Raw genomic sequence first — 24,424 nt, forward strand, 5'->3', positions numbered from 1 at the left:
CCAGTGATGTGCCTCAGGGATCTGTTCTGGGACCCCTACTCTCTGTGATTTTTATAAAGACTTGGATGAGGAAGTGGAGGGATGGGTTAATGAATTTGCTGATGATACAAAGGTTGGGGGTGTTGTGGTTAGTGTGGAGGGCTGTCAGAGGTTACAGTGGGACATTGATAGGATGCAAAACTGGGCTGAGAAGTGGCAGATGGAGTTCAACCCAGATAAGTGTGACGTGCTTCAATTTGGTAGGTCAAATATGATGGCAGAATATTGCATTAATGGTAAGACTCTTGGCAGTGTGGAGGAGCAGAGGGATCTTGGGGTCCGAGTCCATAGGACACTCAAAGCTGCTATGCAGGTTGACTCTGTGATTAAGTAGGTATATGGTGCTTTGGCCTTCCTCAATTGTAGGATTGAGTTTAAGAGCCAAGAGGTAATGTTGCAGTTATATAGGACCCTGGTCAGATCCCACTTGGAGTACTGTGCTCAATTAGGGTCGCCTCACTACAGGAAGGATGTGGAAACCATAGAAAGAGTGCAGAGGAGATTTACAAGGATGTAGCCTGGATTGGGGAGTATGCCTTATGAGTGAAGTCGGCCATTTCTCCTTGGAGCAACGGAGGATGAGAGGTGACCAGAGAAAGATGTACAAGATAATGAGAAACATTGATCGTGTGGATAGTCAGAGGCTTTTTCCCAGGGCTGAAATGGCTAGCCAAACCAGTGAGATTGAGGCCATGAACAATCCCACCCCACTCCCCAGTTTGTGTGGATGCTGTGTTATTTGCTACCCCGTTACAAATTAATGCCACAAAATAACAGACAGAACACTGCATATGCCAAAGAAACTATATTTATTAACCTTAACTAAAGGGTTGGTAAAGAATAACAAAAAGGGCCCATTCTAATTAAACAGTCAAATGTGCACAAATTGGAGCTCATCTTGAATTCCTGTCACACATGCACTGGGCCCTTGGTCAAGGTGAAAATACACACCACCGAACATTGCTTGCAATCCATCTCGACCAATCGGGTCTTCCACCATATCATATGCTACAACCGGATCTCCCCAGCGTCTTCCCTCTTCATCTCCTCTCAAACAAAGGCCCAAGACCAACCTTAATGCCCCTCAACAAGAAAACCTTCGGCTAATTGGACGGCACACATTCCACATCATCCCTTATCTACAACAATAACTCAAACTGCTCTTACATTGCTGCCAAATGAAATACCTACAGCAAAACTGTAAAAATGTGAACCAGGGCATTACACTCTTCCCCCCACCACAAACAGTCATGTCCTCACAACTTTGAAATAATTTGTCATCCCGTCATTAATAACACTGTTTTCAAAGAAATTTTGTGATGTCAGAACCTCCAATATATTTGTAAGTGGTAGTGACATATCTCAATAGGGGGATAGTTGCAACCTTCTGTTCCCCCGATACTACATAGGCCAGCCTATCTGGGAGTCTCCTGACTCATTGAGACCTCCGTATCCCATCATCTACGTCTTCAGTTTCAGACATTCCTTGGGATACTTCTGGTCTACCTGGCGAGGCCTCCCTGTCTATTACTCATGCCTTCTAGCAACTCAGGCCCCTCTGCCACTTTGCTGAGCTCAGCTTCATTCCTAGTTACTTTAGAGCCCAGTCCTCCTTTGTGGTCCAGCTGCAAACCTGCCTGTCCACAGATAGTCCCCCCGTTTCCACCGGCAGCGTGAGAAGTGTTGGGAATCTCTTCCTCAATTAGTGGGGAGTTAGCAAAAGGCAGCGTATGCCACACCCCCATTTCCTCATCCTCCGAATCCATATCCCATTCGGGGCCAGGGGCTGGTCCACTCTTTCCTGCTGCTGATCCTTCAGTCTCTCCACGTCGTCACAGAGTTCTCTTACTAGGTGTAGGGTCTAGGTCAGGCTCTGGGTCAGCACGCACCTCTTGTCCCAGAGTAGAAGGTGGTTCCAATGGAGAATTCTGACACCCCCATTCCCATTCTCTGCTTTCACCCAGAACATTTGACATCTGACCTTCCACCACATTGGGCGTAGCCACCCAGCAGTAAGCCAACTTATGCTTCCCAGGTAGCCCCAAGTTCTTTATGAGGACTCAGTCTCCAGGGACAAGTTGGGAGAGCCTAACTTTTTGATCATACCTCCTCTTATTTCCTTGATTCTGCTTGGCAGCTGAGACCTCAACTAATTCATAGGCCTTTTTCAGCTGCCTTCTCATATCAGACACATATTTCAGATACGTCTTCTCTTTATCAGCCTCGTTCATGGGTCTCTGGTAACACCCACTCAGGTCCAGCACACTGAACCCCATCGCAACATGCAGGCAGGCCAGCGTATCCTCGATTCTTGGGACTGTATACTGGTCAGGGACTGTATGCCCGTTCAGAGTCCAATAGTCCACACTCATCCGTATCTTCCTATTCTTCTTCCTGGCCACTACTACTGGTCTGGACTCAGTGTTGAACCCGACTTCCTTCAACTTCTGCAGATGCTACCGAACATCCTCCATCTCTAGAGGTGCCTGTCGCCGCAACCTTTCTCTGAATAGGATGTCCTCTGTCAGCTGGATGGTATGGCGAGTGTTCTTGGAACTAGTCAGTAGAAAAGACACCTTCCAGCTTCAACATTTTCTCTATCAACCTCTTCTTCCAACCTCCAGGTACCAGAGAGTCCCCAAAGTTGAATGACTCAGCAGTCATCTTTCCTCTTCTCAGAGAGAGTTTCTCCCTGGTTTGTCTCACAGGGACACTAGACATTACCATCACTGGGAAGAGGTGCACCATTGGCATCCCCTGCCTGAGGGTGACCTCCCGTTCGTTCTGAAGTGTTCCTGACACTCACTGCCATCTTGTCCACCCATACAACTGAGAGCTTCTGCATTTTGGGCCTCACCAGTACCCCAGCAGATACGCCTGACTCCTTTTGTGGTCTTGCAGAGCAGCCACCAAGACGGCCTTGGTCTCCGGCACTCCTGAAAATTTGGGGTTCCCATCACTCTTGCTATTTCTCTAGGCTGTAACACGACTGGTTTTGACTGGGTGAACCACATAGACCCTTGTTTATGCTCATCATCTAGTCCAGTGCGGCCACACACTCCCTCAAAAGCAGCTTGGAACACAGGGTGAATGGACAATGTTTTCAGAAGGCCCTCTCCAACTTTCTCCTTGCAGACTCCCACTAACCTCCTCACAATGGGAGTATTCGTCCCTCTTGACCGGATCCGGACAAACCAGCGCTAATGTATCAAGGACCTCAGCTACTCCCACATTTGCCTCCGAAAACTCCAACTTCAATGACAACTAAGACCCCAGATCTCTGGCACATTGTGTGGCATCAATGGCAAATGCGTCAAATACCAGCTGTAAAACGAACAGAGGAACCTGAGAGCCGGTGTCAAATATGGCTGTAGCATAAATACCCTCAATCTGTAGCGATACACTAAGCCTTCAGGAATAGTGTTTTTTGCTTTAGGATGCTCCTTGATATATTGCTGGTAGTGTGTTCCCCCTCCCCACCCCGAGATGCCAGGACGTTCCCTCACTGGGTCTCTCTGCTTACTCTCCGAGGGGTTTCCCATTGTTCACACTCCCAGCTGAAGTGTCCTTCTTCACCACGGTTATAGCAGACAATACCGGCCGCTCCCCTTCTGGTGGGACCCAGGGCACTAGCAGCTCTCTGCGTAGTCTGTCCCCTTAGGGGGCCCACCTTCATATCAGCTCCTCCGTACCGGGGGGGGGGGGGGGTGAAGAGACCCGCTGATAACAACCAGGACATCTCAGTCCTAAACTCTGCCATGAGCACCTTCACTACTCCCCAGGGTGGGTGGTCACCTCAGCCAAGGGGACCACTACCTGCGGATAGAGGTCTCCTGCGCCTCCATCGCATTTTCCTCCCCTCATACTTCTCCGATCAGCTCAACAAATGAGAGGGATGCGCCTTACAAGATATTTGGAGACCCCAAGTGATCAGGTCTGGTGAATGGGCATCTTTTGCCACTTGATCCATTAACTGATTCAGCTCAGCCATCTGAATGGCCCCTCCATGCCACAAGCAATTTAGCTGCCTCTCTAGCTGAAAAATGCAGGCAGGAAGCTTCTCTCCCTTCTCCTGAAACATGTTCTGAAACCCCGTCATTAAGCTCCATTGGGCTTCCCGTCACACCAGACACCTTTTCTAGCACTTGTATGTAGGCTGCAGAGGTAACAAAGAGGTTCTGTGTCTTTACGGATCTCACTACGTCAACAACCAGCCCCTTCAAATTTTCAACCAATCGCTGTCTTTTTTGTCATCAGAGCACTGCCCCTCATCCAGCAACAGAGAGGTCTGCTCTACCCAAGTCTCATACTCCACTTCCCCTTTTGGGGTGAGGACAGACTGAGCCTATGATAGCTGGGACTTTGAACCCGGGCAGTTTGCCATTTATTCGTCAGGGAGGTAAGGGCCACTACCAACTCAGACTGCTCAGCCCTCGCTGGAGTACTCATTAGACATTTCAAATCAGACCACTCCTTCCCCTCACTCTGCGGAAATGAGAGCAACCTGTCTTTGAAGTCTCTGCCCCCAGCTAGGGGAAACTCGGCTTGTGATTCGGCCCGCTCGCCTACATTCCCCTCCTCCTGGAAAGTATGTATGGCCCATTGCCCCCCTCTCTCAGGGCCGGGATAGTACCAGGCAGTTCCACTGCCATTACGTCAGTGCTAGTCTGAACTAGAACAAAGTCTTTGCCTGCCCTTTTATCAAACCTCCACTTCAGCCCTGCAGCTCCTTAACCAAGTATGGTAATCACTTTACCAAACTATAGTTTAACACAGACTTAAACACACAACCCAATGGATCAATGCTCAGGGCAATCACACAGCATCCAACGAAACTGATCCCGGACGATAACCCCACAATGAAACACCCTGATTTCCTTGGCTGCACAAGTCCAGGGAAGACAACCTCCGGCTCTGCCAAACCCATGAGATTGAGGCACACGTGATCCCACTCCAAACCCCAGTTTGTGTGGATGCTGTATCATTTGCTACCCTGTTACAAATTAATGCCATGAAATAAGACAGTACACTGCATACGATTAAAGGAATTATATTTATGAATCTTAACTAAAGGTTTAGTAAAGAATAACAAAATATAAAAGGGCCCATTCTAATTAAACAGTCAAATATGCACAAGTTAAGAGTTCATACTGAACTTCTCTGTCACTCACACATTGGGCCCTCGGTCAAGGTGAAAGCACACAACACCTTACCAACACCACTCACAATCCATCTCGAACAATTGGGTCTCCACTGGATCGTATGCTACAATTGGTTCTTCCCAGCGTCTCCTCTCTTCTTCTGCTCTCAAACAAAAGCCCCAAACCAACCTTATTGTCCTTTACCAAGAAAACCACCTGCTAATTGGATGGTACACATTCCACATCATCCCTCATCTTCAACAATAACCCAAACCAAGAGACTGCTCTTATAGATTTGCTATATTAAATACCTAGAGCATAATAGTAAAGATGTGAACAAGCGTATTACACTTATTACTGAAACATGCATTAATGGAATGATTGTTTTGAAGTTCAAAGTGCATTTATTATCAAAGAATGTACAGTGGTGCCAGAAAGTTTGCGAACCCTTTAGAATTTTCTGTTTCTGCATATAGGACCTAAAATGTGTATGGCAGGATTGCCACTCTCCAAGAACCTTGCCGCCTGTCTAAAGTTCGCTAAAGATCACATGGATAATCCAGAAGGCTATTGGAAGAATGTTCTGTGGACGGATGAATCCAAAATAGAATTTTTTGGCTTAAATGAGAAGCATTATGTTTGGCAAAAAGCAAACACTGCATTTCAGCATAAGAACCTCATTCCATCTGTGAAACATGCTGGTGGCAGTGTCATGGTTTGGGCCTGCTTTGCTGTCCCGGGACCAGGACGGCTTGCCATCATTGATGGAACTTTGAATTCTAAATTGCACCAGCAAATTCTACAGGAAAATGTCAGGGTATATGTCTGTGAACTGAAGCTCAAGAGAAAGTGGGTCATGCAGCAAGACAGCGACCCTGACTACATGTCAGTCTACCAAAGAATGGTTAAAGCAGAAGAAATTTCACGTTTTAGACTGGCTGAGTCAAAACCCTGACCTTAATCCTATAGAAATATTGTAGAAGTATCTGAAGCACAAAGTTCATGCAAGGAAGTCCACCAACATCCCAGAGTTGAAGCGGTTTTATAAGGAGGAATGGCCTAAAATTCCTTCAAGCTGCAGGACTGATCAACAGTTGCCAGAAACGTTTAGTTGGTTTAAGTCATTGCTGTACAAGGGAGTTGCACCAATTACTGAAAGCAAAGGTTCACATACCTCTTCCAAAAATACTTGTAATATTGGATCATTTTTCTCAATAAAGTATAAACATTTTTATTTATTTAATTGGGTTCTCTTTATCTAGTTTTAGGACTTACGTGAAGATCTGATCACATTTTAGGTCATATTTATGCAGAAATAGAGAAAAGTCTAAAGACATTCTAGAACCACTATACTATATACAACCTTGACATTTGTCTCCTTACAGGGAGCCACAAAACAAAGAAATCCAATAGAACCCATTAAAAAGAGACTGTTAAACATCCAAAGTGCAGAGAATGAAAAAAATCAAAGTGTGCAAACAGTAAGAGTAAGCAAATAATATTAAGAACTGAAGTTCATGAAAGTGAGTCCACAGACACAAAACCAGTCATCACTGCAGCGGATTCAGAAGCCCATTAGTTGCAGGCCATGGCCTCAATACAGCGCAGTGATAAGTAAACCTCAGAGCAGCAAACCGAACAGGCCTGTCCCTCACCTCCAGCCTTGGGACCCTGACCGTTTCAATCTGGTGCAGTGCTTACATCATCTTACAGTAATAACTTGTTTACGTTTGCATTGTTTCTCCTGAATTATTTGTTTTCCTAGTTGGTTGCCAAGGCTAAAATGCCTAAAGGAATTGATTGATGTCAGAACGGCATCAATCATTTGCTAATATCATGGAGAAAAACTTTTTATTAACATTTGAGTTTTATTGAAGCTGAATTCTTAAAGGATACAAACAGGAATTAATACATGATTGAAAGAAATCTAAAGTATGTCTTTTAGTTTCAAATTAACATTAAAAACTATAGTGCTTACTGAACTACTCTGCAGTATAAGGGAATGCAGGTAATATGCAAAAGGTTGGGCTGTTTTCATTACACCAACGGAAATACAATATTTAATATTATGGAATGGGGACAAAGGATAGAACTAGATGATTTCTATTGTGATGAAGAGTGAAAGTTAAGATATTAATAATCCATGGACAAATGCAATACTGTGTACAAGTGATGTGGGCCAAAAGGAGGAAAAATGTATGTTTTCTGCATGCACTAGCAGAAGCAAAGGGCTTTGGCCTCAATCTTAACAGGTAGGTAAGGAGAAAGTGAGCAGAGGTGGAGGAGGCAGAGAATGTGAAGAGGTGATTTCTCCCCGTTCTTCCCAAATTTAATTATATAACAGTTTTAGACTTCTGGTGCAGCTATTCAGATTGAGAAGCTGGCAAGTTGTTGGACGGGTGAAAACAGTTTTAAAAAAAGAAATAGGCCATTCAATTCCTAGTATCTACCCTATCATTCAATATGATCATTTTTTTTTTTTTCAGATGAAACAGAAACACTGGAAGAGCTTAGCCAATACAAGCAGTATCTGTGGAAAGAAAACTCATTGCTACTTATTTAATGGTCTGAGCTACTTTCTACAGATGTCACTTGACTGGATGAACTCTTCCAGCATTTCTGTTTCACACTCAAATCTCTGCAATTTTTCCTTTTCCATCTTCTATCTTAGTGCTACTTTTCTGTACCTATCGCTTGATCTAAAATCTTTGAATATACTCTCAAACTTTAGCCTCAACAGCCCTAAAGAATTCTAAAGGTTTATTGAATGAATAAATCTTTCATCTCAGTACCAAATTTTGACACAACCCCCAAACATCTCAGCCAGAAGAAACGTCATCCTTGCACCTACCCTTTCAAGTCCTGTCAGAACTTTGTGCTTTAATCTGATAAACTTTTGTTCTTCTAGAGAGAATAGTCCCATTAATTAATCTTTTCTCAGCGGACAATCCTCATCTACATCCCTAGCTTCAATTGGTGAAAACGTGTTACTTTATTGCAAGTCTACCCTTCATAGCCAGTGAGATTAAATCTTAAATACAATATTTCAGGTACATCGAGACAGTTTCAGTGAAGATTTGCACTCAAATCTTCTTGCAATTAAGGCCAAATGCTTGCATTGCTTATTCCTTTCTGCAAATATACATTAATCTTCAATGATTCCTGTACAAAGACACTCATTTTCATTAACAAAAGGGTTCATGGAAGTCCAATGAGGGAGATCAATGTCCCCATAACCATGAGATAACTACAATTTGGTGACTGAAGGGTGAACTGGGAGATCACAAGGCAGCCAGAATAATTAAATGGGGAAAGATGGCAAGGGTCTAGAAATGTATCAGACTATGATGGAAAACATGTAAAGGACATTATTACATGGTTGGCAGGAATGGGGTGGGGTGATTCAACTGTAGGAAAGCCTGATAGTTAGGGTGATTACTAGTGGGTGTAGAAATGGGGGAGAATGAGATGTGCTTGAAAAATACAGAGCTCATCTATCTTTCAAGCCCTTGAGAAATCCAATGGATCAGTATCAAAGCTTAAAACACATCAAGGATGAGTGAACTAAATCTATACCCAACTACTTACTGGGGAGGAGGGAACATTTGATTTATGGCCTCCTCTACATTGGTGAGACACTATGTAGACTGGGGGACTGCTTTGTTGAGCACCTTCACTCCACCTGCAACAATAAGGACTTCCCAGTGACCAGCAATCATTTTAATTCCAATGCCCACTCCCATTCCAACATGTCAGTTCATGGTTTTTACTGTCACAATGAGGCCACTCTCAATTTGGGGGAGCAATACATCATATTCTGTCTGGCTATACTCCAACCCAATGCATGAACATTGATTTCTCTAACTTCTGATATTCCCCACCCCCCCCCACCCTCTTCTTCCAATCCACACGAGTCCCCCTCTTACCTCGTCTTCTCCTCACAGCCTATTACCTTCTCTCTGGTGCCCCAACTCCTTTCCTTTCTTCCACTGCCCACTCTCCTCTCATTAGATTCCTTCTTCAACCCCACCTCATTTACCTTTTCAACCCCACCTCATTTCCCCTCTCCCATCCATCTGGCTTCACAAATTAATCTTCAGTTTTCTAGATTCATTCTCAATTGAAGAATTAAGCAAAACTGTTGATAGATTGGCTGCAAACGCCTACACTTCACTAATTGTCCAAAACGTTCCTGTTGCCCAATTTTTAATAGAAAGTATATCAATTGATCTTTCTAAATGCTTTTGCTGTATGAATCTCTATTTTGTTGCTGATCTTTCTTCAATTTCACTGAAGCAGCATCTCCTGGAACTATCTAGTTAATGCTGTCTGTTGGGTAATAAATGAAGCATTGAGGCAAGTTTAACAAGGGAACCACGAATTGTTTTCAAATTTTTGTATAAAAGATGTTTGATTTTGGTGAGGAAACAGTGAACCAAATACAGTAGTAAAGAAATTGAAATCTATAATACAACAGTGTTTAAAATAAAAAAGCTAACAGGAAGATCCATAAAATATATCACCATTTCCGACAAAGATTTTCCTTCACCCATACCCTTTGATGGCAATGTGTACCATTTAACTCCCCAATTTGATATGTAGCCAGCAATCGTTAACTGCTTTGAAGCAACATCTAATATAGAGCACTAGGTATACACAGACATTTATCCACCCCATTCAAGGTGCAAATAGAAAACCCTCAATATAATCAGTTCTGATTTTGATATCTAACAATACAATTAATCACATGCCTCAGTCTTTATTTTTTGCTTTTAAATCAAATAAGTTTTACTGTCTAAAATTTAGGGAAACACTGAAGCTGTATTTATAGTGTATGCCTATAGCTTCATCCACATATGTATCATGACACGATATGCACAATGTTCTTTAGATGTCTGTAAAGTTTATTACTCCAAAGGTCAAATGAATATTGAAATGTACTTTCAAGTTACTTCAATGAAAAGTAGTTTTAAGTTTGAATGCAAAATAATTAACATTTCTGAAAAATACAAAGAACCGCATACCTCTAATTTTAATGATTTTTCTCATACAGTATTTACCTGAAAATTAAAAGTGTTTTACATCAAGACTTTCATATAATGAATAAGAAATTGGAAGAAATGTCTTATGAATAATATGGAACCTTGATCTCATAAATCATACTCCATGCAGAAAAAAGATGACATTAATTTGAATTTTAAAGAATTGTTTACATAATTATTAAGAATGAATAGCAAAACATATCTAAGAGGACAGAAACATAGAAAACATGTGTTGTGTTGACACACTTTTCTGATACCTTCCCTCAATAACTTGGACAGCAGCACTACGGATACAATTATGGCAAGACTGGATCCTCACACAAATCAAGGATTAAAAGAATTGGTATGTTGGTACTTTGAATCAACATGCTAATTACAGTTATTTAAATACTGTTAATTTAAAACATTGCTTTACACTGTGCCATGGTCTGTGATATTATAATTATGGATGGAATCAACAATCAGTAACTAAAATTTAAACATTGCAACATTTAAACATTAAGATTACTAGAAAATTCAGCCTAATCAGTTCAATTAGCACCTGAATTTAAAATCCTAATAATTGTTCTTTTCCCATGTGAATTCACTTGCATATGTTTCGGTTTTCTTTCAGATTTAGCATGCTCAGTTCACAGGGATGAACTTCACTTCCCCATTCCCAGTTTGACCTTTGGCTGTGACCTCGTGCTGATAAGGGGCCCAACACAAGATCAATAAAAAAAAACTTATCTTCCTTCTGGTTACAGTGTAGCCTGCAGGACTAAGTTCAGCAATTTTAGATAAGTTGCTATTTGAACAAGAACTGGCCATTTCTGTCATAATGTTTGTAAAGTCAAATTATTCAACTGTACCATACATTACGCAGAGGTTCACCTTAACTGTCCATTGCATATTAAAAAATTACTTTTGTTCCATTCTTTGCTCGCCACCATCTCTGACTAACTTGTTTCACTCTGGCTAATGAAGAGGCCTGGATCTGAAATGTTAGCTATTATTCTTCACGTGTCCTAAGTTTTCCAGAATTGCGTTTTTTAAAACTTCCATGGAACTAAGTGTTAATTTATCTTTTACACCAATCCGTTCTCCTAGCTTGCCAATAAAAACTAGTAATTTTTACCCCTAGTTTTTTTTTTCCAGTTTACTGAGAAAAATTCAGTAGATTATTTCATATCAGCAGGAGTAAGTGTGATTTAACAAGGCTATGTAAAACATCATCTGATAGATGAGCATTAACAATCACTTTCCATTATATTAATTTCAGTCATTGAGGATGCTGCTATAGATTTGGCCATGATATGCGCTGCATAATTGAGTTACACAGGTTAAACAATGCAAATCTTTGCAGTTTAAATCTAGAGCAAGATGTAATATGTTCATAATTCTCTCTCTACAGTGTGCACCCAAATAGAAGGCAAGCAATCAGTGAAAAAACTATTTCCAAAATGGAACAGAACATAAGTATATCATAATAAACCAACTTCAACAATAAGTTCTCTACTTCTTATTGTCCATGTCACCATTTCATATTCCTCTATTGCTCTTTATTTCATTCAATCTTCATCACTTGATCCCTGTGGCTGGACTTCCTTCTGAGGCTCAGGTGCAGGTAGTTCAAGTCGGGACCATAATAAAGGCTCAGCTTTCTTCATAGTAATTTCAACCTTCGCAGGTGTCATGCTCATTTGACTCTTACTAACATCAATAACCTTTTATGTATAGAAGTGCAGAAAGAAAAAATGTTTCATTCCAATAGAAAACAAATTGAAAAGAATTCCAATATATTGTCAAATAAGCACCTAACAAGAAGTGCAAATTATAAATTAATATCCTCTCTTTAAGAAACTCCAGTTGTTAGAAAGAAATGAAAGCCGAAACAACTTTAATAAAGAATTAAATGCTGAGGCTGTGAGGAAAAGCTTCAAACCAAGAATGGCCAAGGAAGAAGATGGAGCCAGAAATGATTTTTTAGTCTAGGCTATAGATGGCAGCTTCGGATAACCAATATTCTATAGAAGATAGCAAAGTTCATTCAGATTGGAAATGCTAGACAAGCATGCAAAAACAAATTGCAGACAGGTGAAGGAAAGTAATACAGAAGCACAAGTGTCCTTACAGTATACACATGTACATTTATGTAACCAAGTGCACCGTACTGTTTAAAAAAAAGGCTGAAGTTAAATCTTTGGTAGATCCAACAACAGTCAAATAGTATGCAGAAAAATAATTCCATAACATTAATCCAACTGTATTCAGAAAATAAGACAGTGCAATCCAGCTGGGCAAAAAAAACTGAGAATATATTTCCAATTTTGTAAGGCTTAAACCAGGACATTCCAACCTGGGGTCCACAGACTCCTTGCTTAATGGTATTGATCCACGGCATAAAAAATGTTCAGATCCCCTTATGTACTTGATGAATGGACTGATTGAAGCACAAAACTACAGAAAAGATACAGATCTGAGGGGAATGTGAGGATTATATTGAAGAACAGCAATGGTGTTTTGAAAAGAGAGAAGATACACCCAAGGCCAGGAAAAGATTTAGTAGAAATGAAAATGACATGAACTAATAATCAAAATCAGCTTGGAGAAGCCATGAAGAGAAATAGAAAAAGATAAATTGTGTTAAGAACCTGGGAATGCAGTAAATCAAGACAGTTCGAAGCAAACTAAAACTCCTGAGCCCCCTGCACTTACTCTTCATTATAAATCAAAAATATACTTCATCTCTACCTTCAATGGGTGGTAGGTATATACCTTGTTCTGAATTCACAAATGTTCTCTTCACCCCCATATAGCTTACAATTCACCTACAGATAAAATGCACTCTCAGTGAATTTCATCATGATAGCCCTGTTTTTAAAAACACATGGGTCTAGACTGTGCAATTGTTTTGGTGGTGCTGGAACACAAGAACAAACAGGAACTCACTACCCCCTCACCTTACTGTAATTTTAAAGGAAGGAACTCTACTTGAGCAAAATATGATTTCTTTTTTGTTTTTATCCCTATTTGTGCTCTGCGTGACAGGTAAAAGCGTCAGTTCGAAAGTTAAAGACTGTGTCTAATATGAGCAAAGTTTATGACCTTCTACAAATACAAATTCTTGGAATCCCAATTCCTGCACGCAACCCTTTCAAGGGATAAAATTATACCTAGGATTCTTCAATGCAGGTAATCACATCAGAATGAGAGAAAATATTGACTAATTATTAACTAACGATGCTTCAAAAACAAAACTTAAAAATGCAAATACTTCAATTTATCAGTTGCAGAAGAACAACTCAGATGACAATTTAAACTAAAATTTCAGGAATTAAATATTATAGCAAACACTCCATGTTTAATCAATAAGCAGAAAATCAAAATCCGATCTTGCTCTATCCTAAATACACTCATCCTTAATTCTTTGAAAAGGAAACTACAGTAGCATCAACTCCAAATGAATTACATTAAAAAAATGAGGTATTTCAAAAGGTTGGTGCAGTCATTAGAATCTGAAAATTCTTTTTTAATATCTGTACTTACACCCCATAATTTCAATCTCTGTTCAAATTTCTGATCCCTTTCAAATAGAATGTGGATATTTAGCTGTAATATAAAAAAAACATTATATTAATCTACAAAATTGAATACATCAAAATCTACACATTCTGAAAATAATTCAACTTTTAAGGCTCTGTGGCTCAGGGAGGGGGGCAGAGAAGAAAGAGTGCAATAGTGATAAAAGGATTCCATAGTTAAGAGCAGAAAACAAATTCTGTGGCTCCGAAAGAGACACCCAAGTGGAATATTGCCTCCCAGGTTCCAGGGTCAGCGATGTCTTGGATACCGTCGTTGGGGGATGACCTCCCAGGGGAATGGCATGGAGACCGGGTTACTGGCACCGAGTCTGGGTCCGTGGTACAGAAAGGAAAGAGGGAGAGAGTGGAGCAGTAATGATAGGGTACTCAATAGTCAGGGGACAGGCACAAATTCTGTGGACATGAATAGGACACCCAAATGGTATGTTGCCTCCCAGGTGCCACAGTTAGGGACAACTTGGATTGCATTTACAGCACTTTGGAGGGGAATGGAGTGCAGTCAAATATCTTAGTACATATTGTAACCAGTGACACAGGAAAGAAAAGCAAAGAAGTCCTGAAAAGAGAATTTAGAGAGCTAGGCAGAAAGTTGAGGAGGAGAACTTGCAGGATAGTAATTTCCTGACTGCTTTCTGTGCCACATGCCAGTGAGGGTAGAAAAAGGATGATTTGGCAGGTAAATGCGTGGCTGAGAAGCTGGTGAAGGGGCAGGGCTTCAGATTCTTGGATCATTGTGATCTCTTCTGGGAGCTGGTATGACCTGTACAAAAGTGACAGTTGCACCCAAACCTGAAGGGGACCAATATTCTCACGGGCGGGTTTGTTACAGCTGTTGGGGAGGGTTTAAACTAATTTGGCAGCGAGGTGGGAGCCAGAGTGAAAGGACTGGTTCCCACCTCGTGTAAAAAAAAAAAGCTAAGAGAGCATGCAGTCAGATTGTCAGGAAAGGCAGGCAGATGATAGGACAAAAAAACAGCCAACAGGGAGTGCATTAGGGATGCCGAATCAAAAAGAATCGCAAATATAGTACCCGAGGTGTTATCTCAATACACAGAATATAAGAAACAAGGTGGATGATCTTGTTGTACTATTACAGATTGTCAGGTATGATGTTATGGCCATCACTGAATCATGACTGAAGGATGGTTGTAGTTGGGAGCTGAATGTCCATGGTTACATGTTGTACCAGAGTGATAGGAAGGTAGGTAGATGGGGTGGCGTAGCTCTGCTGGTAAAGAATGGCATCAGATCAGTAGAAACACATGACAAAGGACCCTGATGGCAGTTGTATACAGGCCTCCCAACAGTAGCTGGGATGTGACCACAGTTTACAATGGGAAATAGAAAAGGCATGTCAAAAGGGTAATGTTATGATAGTCAAGGGAGATTTCAACATGCAGGTAGTTTGAGAAAATCAGGTTGATAACAGGTCTCAAGAGAGAGTTTGTTGAATACCTACGAGATGGCTTTTTAGAGCAGTTTGTCCTTGAGCCTACTAGGGGATCAGCTATACTGGATTGAGTGTTATGAAATGAACCAGAGGTGATTAGGAAGCTTAAGGTAAAAGAACCCTTGGAAGCAGTGATCACAATACCATCAAGTTCAACTTGAAATTTATTAGGGGAGAAAATAAAGTCCCATGTAGCCGTATTTCAGTGGAGTAAAGGAAATTACAGTGAAAGAGGAGTTGGCCAAAGTAAATTGGAAGGAGGTGCTGGCAGAGATGACAGCAGAGCAGCAATGGCATGAGTTTCTGAGAAAAATAAGGAAGATGCAAGATAGATGTATTCCAAAAATCAAAGAAATGTTCAAATGGAAAAATAGTACAACAGTGGCTGGCAAGTCAAAGATAATGTAAAAACAAAAGAGAGGGAAAACTTAGGCAAAAATTAGCAGGAAGATAGAGAATTAGGAAGCTTTTAAAAAACCCAGAGAGCAGCTAAAAGATGAAATATGAAAGCAAGCTAGCAAACAATAATCAAAGTGGATAGTAAAAGCTTTTTCAAGAATATATAAAGAAAATAAAAGATGACAGTGGATATGGGACTGCTTGAAAATGAGGCCGGAGAAATAATAACAAGGAATAAGGAGATATCAGATGAACTAAATGAGTATTTTGCATTCTAGCAGTGTACCAGATATTGAAGGGTGTGAGGAGAGAAGTGAGTGCAGTTACTAGCACAGCAAAGAAGGTGCAAAAAAAAAAGCTCAAAGGCCCAAGGGTACACAAGTCACATGGAGCAGATGAACTGCACTGTAGGGTTCTGAAAGAAGCAGTGGTAGAGAGGGCATTAGTAATGATCTTTCAAAAATCATTGAACTTGGGCAGGGTGCCAAACAACTGGAAAATTGCAAATGTTACTCCACTCCAAGGAAGGAGGAAGGCAGCAGAAAGGAAACTGAAAGGAACCATCCTTCAGTTAGCCTGACCTCAGTGGTTGGGAAGATGTTGGAGTCAACTGTTAAGGATGAGATTATGGAGTACTTGGTGACACATGACAAGATAGGACAAAATCAACGTGGTTTCCTCCAGGGAGAATCCTACCTGACGGACCTGTTGGAATTCTTTGAGGAGACTACAACTAGGATAGATAAAAGGGATGCAGTGGATGTTGTATATTTGGACTTTCAGAAGTCCTTTGACGAAGAGCCACACAAGGCTGCTTACCAAATTAACAGCCCACACTATTACAGGAAAGTTGATGGAATGGTTAGATGATTGGCTGATTGGTAGGAGGCAGTGAGTGGGAATAAAAGGATCCTTTTCTGATTGGCTGCCAGTGACTAGTAGTGTTCCCCATGGGTTGGGGTTGGGACCACTTCTTTTTATGCTGTATATCAATAATTTAGATGATGGAATAAATGGCTTTGTTGCCAAGTTTGCAGATGATATGAAGAATGGTGGAGGGGCAGGTAGTGTTACGGAAACAGGTAGGCTGCAGAATGACTTAGATTAGGAGAATGGGCAAGGAAGTGGCAAATGAAATACAATATTGGAAAATGCACGTTGGTAGTGGAAATAAATGTGCAGGTAATTTTCTAAATGGGGAGAAAAACCAAAAATTTGAGATGCAAAGGGACCTGAGAATCCATGTGCAGAACACCCTAAAGGTTAACTTGCAGATAGTCCGTACTGAGGAAGCCAAATGCAATGTTAGCATTCATTTCAAGGAGTCTAGAATACAAGAGTAGAGGTGTGATGCTGAGGCTTTATAAAGGTACTGGGAGGCTTCATCTTGAGTACTGTCAACGGCTTTGGGCTTCTCAGCTAAAAGATGTGCTGGCATTGGGAGTATTGGAGAGGGTTCAGAAGGGGTTCAACAAGGATGATTCTGGGAATGAAAGAGTTATCAAAAGAAGTACGTTTGATAGCTCTGGGTCTGTACACACTGGTATTTAAAAGGATTTGGTGGGGGGGGGGTGGAGGATCTCATTAAAACCTTTCGACTGTTGAAAGGCCAAGACGGAGTAGATGTGTAAAGGACGTTTCTCATGATGGGGGGAGTCTAGGACAAAAGGGCACAGCCTCAGCTTAAAGGGGCATCCATTTAAAACATGTGGAGAAATTTTTTTAGCCAAAGGGTAATGAATTTCTGATATTTGATACCACAGGCAGCTGTGGAAGTCAGGTCATTGGGTGTATTTAAGGCAGAGCTTCATAGGTTCTTGACATGGCATCAAACATTATGGGGAGAAGGCCAGAGTACGGGGCTGAGGAGAGGAAAAAAGGATCAGCCATGATTCAGTGGGCCAAATGGCCTAATTCTGCTCCTGTCTTATGGATCAGATCCACATATTTTAAAAGGGGAGGGTGAACAGCTGGAAGTCACAGATCATATTGGTGTCAATGACAGAAGAAGGAAAAAGAAGGAGCCCTGAAGAGAGAATGTAGGGAGTTAAGCAGAAAGCTAAGTAGGTAATAATCTCCGGATTGCTGCCTGTGCCATGTGTCAGAGTAGGCAAGAATAGAATGATTAAACAAATGATGAATTCGTGGCTAAAGAATTGGTGCAGCTGGCAATGTTTCAGATTTCTAAAACATGGGGATCTCTTCTGGTGAAGGCATGACCAGTACAAAAAGGATGGGCTACACCTGAACTCAAGGCGGAACTAGGGGAACAGCAATTTCTGTGGGCAGGTTTGCCAGAGCTGTGGGGGAGGGTTTAAACTGATTTGGCAGGGGGATGGGAACTGGACTGATAGAGTTAAAGATAGGGCAGTTGGTATACAAGATGCAGTGTTTAGTGAGACGATGAAGCAGTACAGGCAGGCAAGGTAAAATTGTTGTCAGTGGGATGAGTTAGAGTGTAACAGAAGGCCAAAATCAAAAAGGGTAATGAATAAAGGTCCAAAGATGTTATATATTTGAATGTATGTAGAATAAGGTAGATGATCTTGTAGTGCAGTTACAGATTGGCAGGAATGATGCTGCGGGCATCAGAGTTGGGAGCTTAACATCCATGATACAGCTTGTATCGAAAGGACAGGCACATAGGCAGAGGGTGTGGGTGGCTCTTGGTTAAAAAAAAAAAATGAAATCAAATCTTTAGAAGTGATATAGGATCAGAAGGTGTAGAATCCTTGTGGACAGAATTAAGAAGCTGCAGGAGTATAAAAAGACCCAAGATCTCTGAACAATAGCTAGGATCTGGGCTACAAATTACAACAAGAGATAGAAAGGCAATGTTGTGATAATCAGGGAAGATTTCAATATACAGATAGATTGAAAAAAATCAGGTTGGTGCTGGATCCCAAGAGAGGGATAATGTAGAATGCTTATGAGATAGCTTTTTAAAGCAATTTGTGATTGAGCCCACTCGGGGAACAGCAATTCTCGACTGGGTGTTACGTAATGATCAGATTTGATTAAGGAGCTCAAGGTAATGGAACACTAAGAGGCATTGATCATAATATGATAGAATTTACCCAACAGTTTAACAAGAAGCTAAAAATCAGATGTATCAGTATTACAGTAGAGCAAAGGGAATTACAGAGGCATGAGAGAGGAGCTGGCCAAAGTTAACTGAAAGAGGACACCATCAGGGATGACGGCTGAACAGCAATGGCTGACGTCTCTGGGAGAAATTCGGAAAGAGCAGGAAAGATAGTTAATTAGTTCATTACAGGTTTATTGTCATTGTTCAGGACAATGAAATTGCAGTACTTCATTCAGTACAAAACAGCATACTGGGAATTCAATTACCAAAGATACAATGACTAAACTTAAAGTCTGAGTTATTATGAAGTTACAACTGAATTAAAAACAAAGTTCTAGAGTAAACAGTAGCTGCCCTATTCAAGTACTGCACATGCCTATGCTATAAAATACGAATACAATGATTAAATATAAAATAGCATCAAAAATTAAAGCTGAAATTAAAACAAAAACAAAGAGCTCTGAAATCAAAGGAAGGTAGCTGTCCCATTTAAACCCAAGTATTGCATTTAGAGATTGCCCATATACTGGTCTATGAGAGGGTGACCGGGGCATTGCTCAGTTGCATGACAGCCCTGTAGAGAACTGTTCTTCAGTCTGGATATCTATGCAGAGATGTTTCTGTATCTCCTGCCTGACGGAAACTGAACAGCTGATTACTGAGGTGGGATGAGTCCATCACAATGTTGTGAAACCACCATAGGAACGCGAGTTGTAGATAGTTTCCATATCTGGTAGTTGTATCCCAGTGATGTTCTATGCAGTCCTGATCACTCAAATCACTCATTGAAGTGCTTTCTGGTTGACCTTGTTACAGTTAGTATATTGTACCATATTGTCTCTCTGTGGCACACTGGTAAAAATTTACCAGCAGATTTGCTCTCTTTAAAACTTCTGAAATAATATAGGTGCTGCTGTGCCTTCCCTACTATCAAGGAGGTGTTGGTGGACCAAGAGAGCTTCTCTATGATTTTCGCTTCCAATAACTTAAAGCTGGAGACACTTTCCACTGCTTCACCATTTGAGTAGTGGAGCTTGTTCATACCTCTTGACTTTCCTGAAGTCAATCATTTCTTTTGTGTATATATTTTTTTTGAGTGAAAGGTTATGGTTATTGCACCAAACAGTTTCTTCACCTTTTCTCTGTATGCTGTTTTCTTGTTACAGAGACAGAAGAGAGTGATAACAGACCACAACGAATGCACCAACAATATCCTGCAGACAGTTCAAAAGCTTTTAACTGTGCTTCTTCTCTTGAACTGCGATTAACTGCTGCCTGTGATTTCATACAGGAGTCTTGAGCCGAAGAATGCAAGGTTCAATCGAGGCTCATAGCTGTGGGACTCTCGTTGGGGGACTCTGGTTTGATGTTTAATGTCCTAGGCGCTGAACGCAATCCAAGGCTGTGCACTTGTTTTTCAGAGGACTCTGAGGTTCATGTTCCATTTGCTTCTGGTTGTTTTTTTGCTGTTGTGTAACTGTATTTGTGGCTGTAGCCTGCAGTCATCGACACAGCACTTAACTGAAGCGGCTTGGTGGCTGTCACTCCTGGACTGTTTCTTGGATTCAGCAGTTTGATGTTTAATATTCAGTGTGTTATTTGCTTGCTTTTGGCTGTATGTATAATTTCTTTTATTCTTTTGTGTGTTGGGTGTTTGTTGTTCTCTTTAAACTGGTTTATTGTGTTTCTTGTTTCATGGCTGCCAATGGGAGGAAGAATCTCAGGGTTGTACGTGATACATGTTGGCACCAACGACATAGGCAGGAAGAGGGATGAGGTCCTGAAGCGAGAGTTTCGGGAACTAGGCAGAAGGCTGAAGAACAGGACCTCAAGGGTGGCGTTCTCAGGATTGCTGCCAGTGCTACGTGATAGTGATGGTAAGAATTGGAGGAGTTGGCAGTTGAATGCGTGGCTGAGGAGTTGGTGCAGGGAGCAGGGTTTTAGATTTTTGGATCATTGGGATCTCTTCTGGGGAAGGTGGGACCTGTACAGATTGGATAGGTTGCAGCTGAACTCGAGGGGGAGCAATATCCTTGCAGGTAGGTTTCTGGCATGGTTCGAGAGGGTTTAAACTAATTTGCAAGGGGGTGGGATCTGGAGCGATAGAGCAGTGAAAGAAGTGCATGGAGTAAAGCCAGATCTAATATATAGAAAGGCTTTAAGGAAAGAGAAGCAGAATAAAGGGTGTAAAGGTAGGAAGGCAGAAGGGCTAAAATGCGTGTACTTCAATTCAAGAAGCATCAGGAATAAAGGTGATGAACTGGGAGCTTGGATACATACAAACCCCATTTCCAGAAAAGTTGGGATATTTTCCAAAATGCAATAAAAACAAAAATCTGTGATATGTTAATTCACGCGAATCTTTATTTAACTGACAAAAGTACAAAGAAAAGGTTTTCAATAGTTTTACTGACCAACTTAATTGCATTTTGTAAACATACACAAATTTAGATTTTGATGGCTGCAACACACTCAACAAAAGTTGGGACAGAGGCATGTTTACCATTGTGTTACGTCACCTTTCCTTTTAATAACACTTTTTAATCGTTTTGGAACTGAGGATACTAATTGTAGTAGATTTGCAATTGGAAATTTTGTCCATTCTTGCTTCAGCTGCTCAACAGTCCGTGGTCTCCGTTGTCTGATTCTCCTCTTCATGATGCGCCATACGTTTTCAATAGGAGATAGATCTGGACTGGCAGCAGGCCAGTCAAGCACACGCACTCTGTGTCTACAAAGCCACGCTGTTGTAGCCCGTGCAGAATGTGATCTGGTATTGTCCTGCTGAAATAAGCATGGACGTCCCGGGAAGAGACGTCACCATGATGGCAACATATGTCTCTCTAAGATCCTAATATACGTCTCAGAGTCAATGGTACCTTCACATACATGCAACTCACCCATGCCGTGGGCACTAATGCACCCCCATACCATCACAGATGCTGACTTTTGCACCTTACGCTGACAACAATCTGGATGGTCGTTTTCATCTTTGGCACGGAGAACTCGACGCCCGTTTTTTCCGAAAACTAGCTGAAATGTGGACCCCACTGACCACAGCACACGGTTCCACAGTCTTTCGATCCATCTGAGATGAGCTCGGGCCCAGAGAACTCGCCGGCGTTTCTGCATAGAGTTGATGTATGGCTTCCTCCTTGCGTAATACAGTTTCAAGTTGCATTTCTGGATGCAGCGACGGACTGTGTTGAGTGACAATGGTTTTCCGAAGTACTCCCGAGCCCAGGTGGCTATAATTGTCACAGTAGCGTGACGGTTTCTTAGGCAGTGCCACCTGAGGGCTCAAAGGTCACGCGCATTCAACAGTGGTTTCTGACCTTGCCCTTTACGCACTGAGATGTCTCTGAATTCTCTGAATCTTTTCACAATATTATGTACTGTAGATGTTGAAAGACCTAAATTCTCTGCAATCTTGCATTGAGAAATGTTCCTTTTGAACTAACAATTCTCTCACAAATTTTGGCATAAAGGGGTGAGCCACGACCCATCCTTGCTTGCAAAAACTGAGCCTTTGATGGACGCTACTTTTATACCCAGTCATGATACCTCACCTGCTACCAATTAGCCTGTTTAATGTGGAGTCTTCCAAACCGGTGTTACTTGAATATTCTGTGCACTTTTCAATCTTATTTTAACTCTGTCCCAACTTTTGTTAAGTGTGTTGCAGTCATCAAATTCTAAATTTGTGTATGTTTACAAAATACAATTAAGTTGGTCAGTAAAACTATTGAAAATCTTTTCTTTGCACTTTTGTCAGTTAAGGTTCACGTGAATTAACATCACAGATTTTTGTTTTTATTGCATTTTGGAAAATATCCCAACTTTTCTGGAAATGGGGTTTGTACATGGAATTATGATGTAGTGGCCATTACAAAGACTTGGCTGGCACCAGGGCAGGAATGGATTCTCAATATTCCTGGATTTCAGTGCTTTAAAAGGGATGGGGGGGTAAAAGGGGAGGAGGGATGGCATTACTGGTCAGGGATACTATTACAGCTACAGAAAGGGTGGGTAATGTAGCAGGATCCTCTTTTGAGTCAGTATAGGTGGAAGTCAGGAACAGGAAGGGAGCAGTTACTCTGTTGGGAGTATTCTATAGGACCCTTGGTAGCAGCAGAGATACCAAGGAGCAGATTGGGAGGTAGATTTTGGAAGGGTGCAAAAATAACAGGGTTGTTCTCATGGGTGACTTTAACTTCTGGAATATTGATTGGCTCCTGATTAGTTCCAAGGGTTTGGACGGGGCAGAGTTTGTTAAGTGTGTCGAGGATGGATTCCTGTCACAGTATGTTGACAGGCTGACTAGGGGGAACGCTATACTATATTAAGTAATGAACCGGATCAGGTCACAGATCTCTCAGTGGGTGAGCATCTGGGGACAGTGACCACCGCTCCCTGGCCTTCAGCATTATCATGGAAAAGGACAGAATCAGAGGGGACAGGAAAATTATTAATTGGGAAAGAGCAAATTATGAGGCTATAAGGCTAGAACTTGCGGGTGTGAATTGGGATGATGTTTTTGCAGGGAAATGTACTGTGGACATGTGGTTGATGTTTAGAGATCTCTTGCAGGATATTAGGGATAAATTTGTCCCAGTGAGGAAGATAAGAATGGTAGGGTGAAGGAACCATGGGTTACAAGTGAATCTAGTCAGGTGGAAGAAGGCAGCATACATGAGGTTTAGGAAGCAAGGATCAGATGGGTCTATTGAGGAATATAGGGAAGCAAGAAAGGAGCTTAAGAAGGGGCTGAAAAGAGCAAGAAGGGGGCATGAGAAGGCCTTGGCGAGTAGGGTAAAGGAAAACCTCAAGACATTCTTCAATTATGTCAAGAAAAAAAGGATGACAGGAGTGAAGGTAGGACTGATTAGAGATAAAGGTGGGAAGATGTGCCTCGACGCTGTGGAAGTGACCGAGGTCCTCAATGAATACTTCTGTTCGGTATTCACCAATGAGAGGGAACTTGATAATGATGAGGACAATATGAGTGAGGTTGATGTTCTGGAGCATGTTGATATTAAGGGAGAGGAGGTGTTGGAGTTGTTAAAATACATTAGGACGGATAAGTCCCCGGGGCCTGACGGAATATTCCCCAAGCTGCACCACGAGGCGAGGGAAGAGATTGCTGAGCCTCTGGCTAGGATCTTCATGTCCTCTTTGTCTACGGGAATGGTACCGAAGGATTGGAGGGAGGCAAATGTTGTCCCCTTGTTCAAAAAAGGTAGTAGGGATAGTCCGGGTAATTATAGGCCAGTGAGCCTTACCTCTGTGGTGGGAAAGCTGTTGGAAAAGATTCTTAGAGATAGAATCTATGTGCATTTAGAGAATCATGGTCTGATCAGGCACAGTCAGCATGGCTTTGTGAAGGGCAGATCATGTCTAACAAGCCTGATAGAGTTCTTTCAGGAGGTGACCAGGCATATAGTGCAGTGGATGTGATCTATATGGATTTTAGTAAGGCATTTGACAAGGTTCCACACGGTAGGCTTATTCAGAAAGTCAAAAGGCATGGGATCCAGGGAAGTTTGGCCAGGTGGATTCAGAATTGGTTTGTCTGCAGAAGGCAGAGGGTCGTGGTGGAGGGAGTACATTCAGAGTGGAGGGTTGTGACTAGTGGTGTCCCACAAGGATCTGTTCTGGGACCTCTACTTTTCGTGATTTTT

General features: G+C 41.7%; 1 protein-coding gene across 1 annotated transcript in view; it reads right to left on the reverse strand.

The window, feature by feature from the left end:
• Positions 1-9,431: 9,431 nt before the first annotated feature.
• Positions 9,432-24,424, reverse strand: part of chordc1a (cysteine and histidine-rich domain (CHORD) containing 1a) — a 49,073-nt gene continuing 34,080 nt past the window's right edge. Inside the window, exons 10-11 of the mRNA XM_072263366.1 lie at positions 13,751-13,813; positions 9,432-11,928 (exon numbers count right to left, since the gene is read on the reverse strand). Of these exons, the coding sequence (XP_072119467.1) occupies positions 11,773-11,928; positions 13,751-13,813 (219 nt within the window). The 3' untranslated portion in view covers positions 9,432-11,772. The remainder of the gene's footprint in view (positions 11,929-13,750; positions 13,814-24,424) is intronic.

Source organism: Mobula birostris, chromosome 7 (genome assembly GCF_030028105.1).
Source record: "Mobula birostris isolate sMobBir1 chromosome 7, sMobBir1.hap1, whole genome shotgun sequence".
Classification (NCBI taxonomy): Eukaryota; Metazoa; Chordata; class Chondrichthyes; order Myliobatiformes; family Myliobatidae; genus Mobula; species Mobula birostris.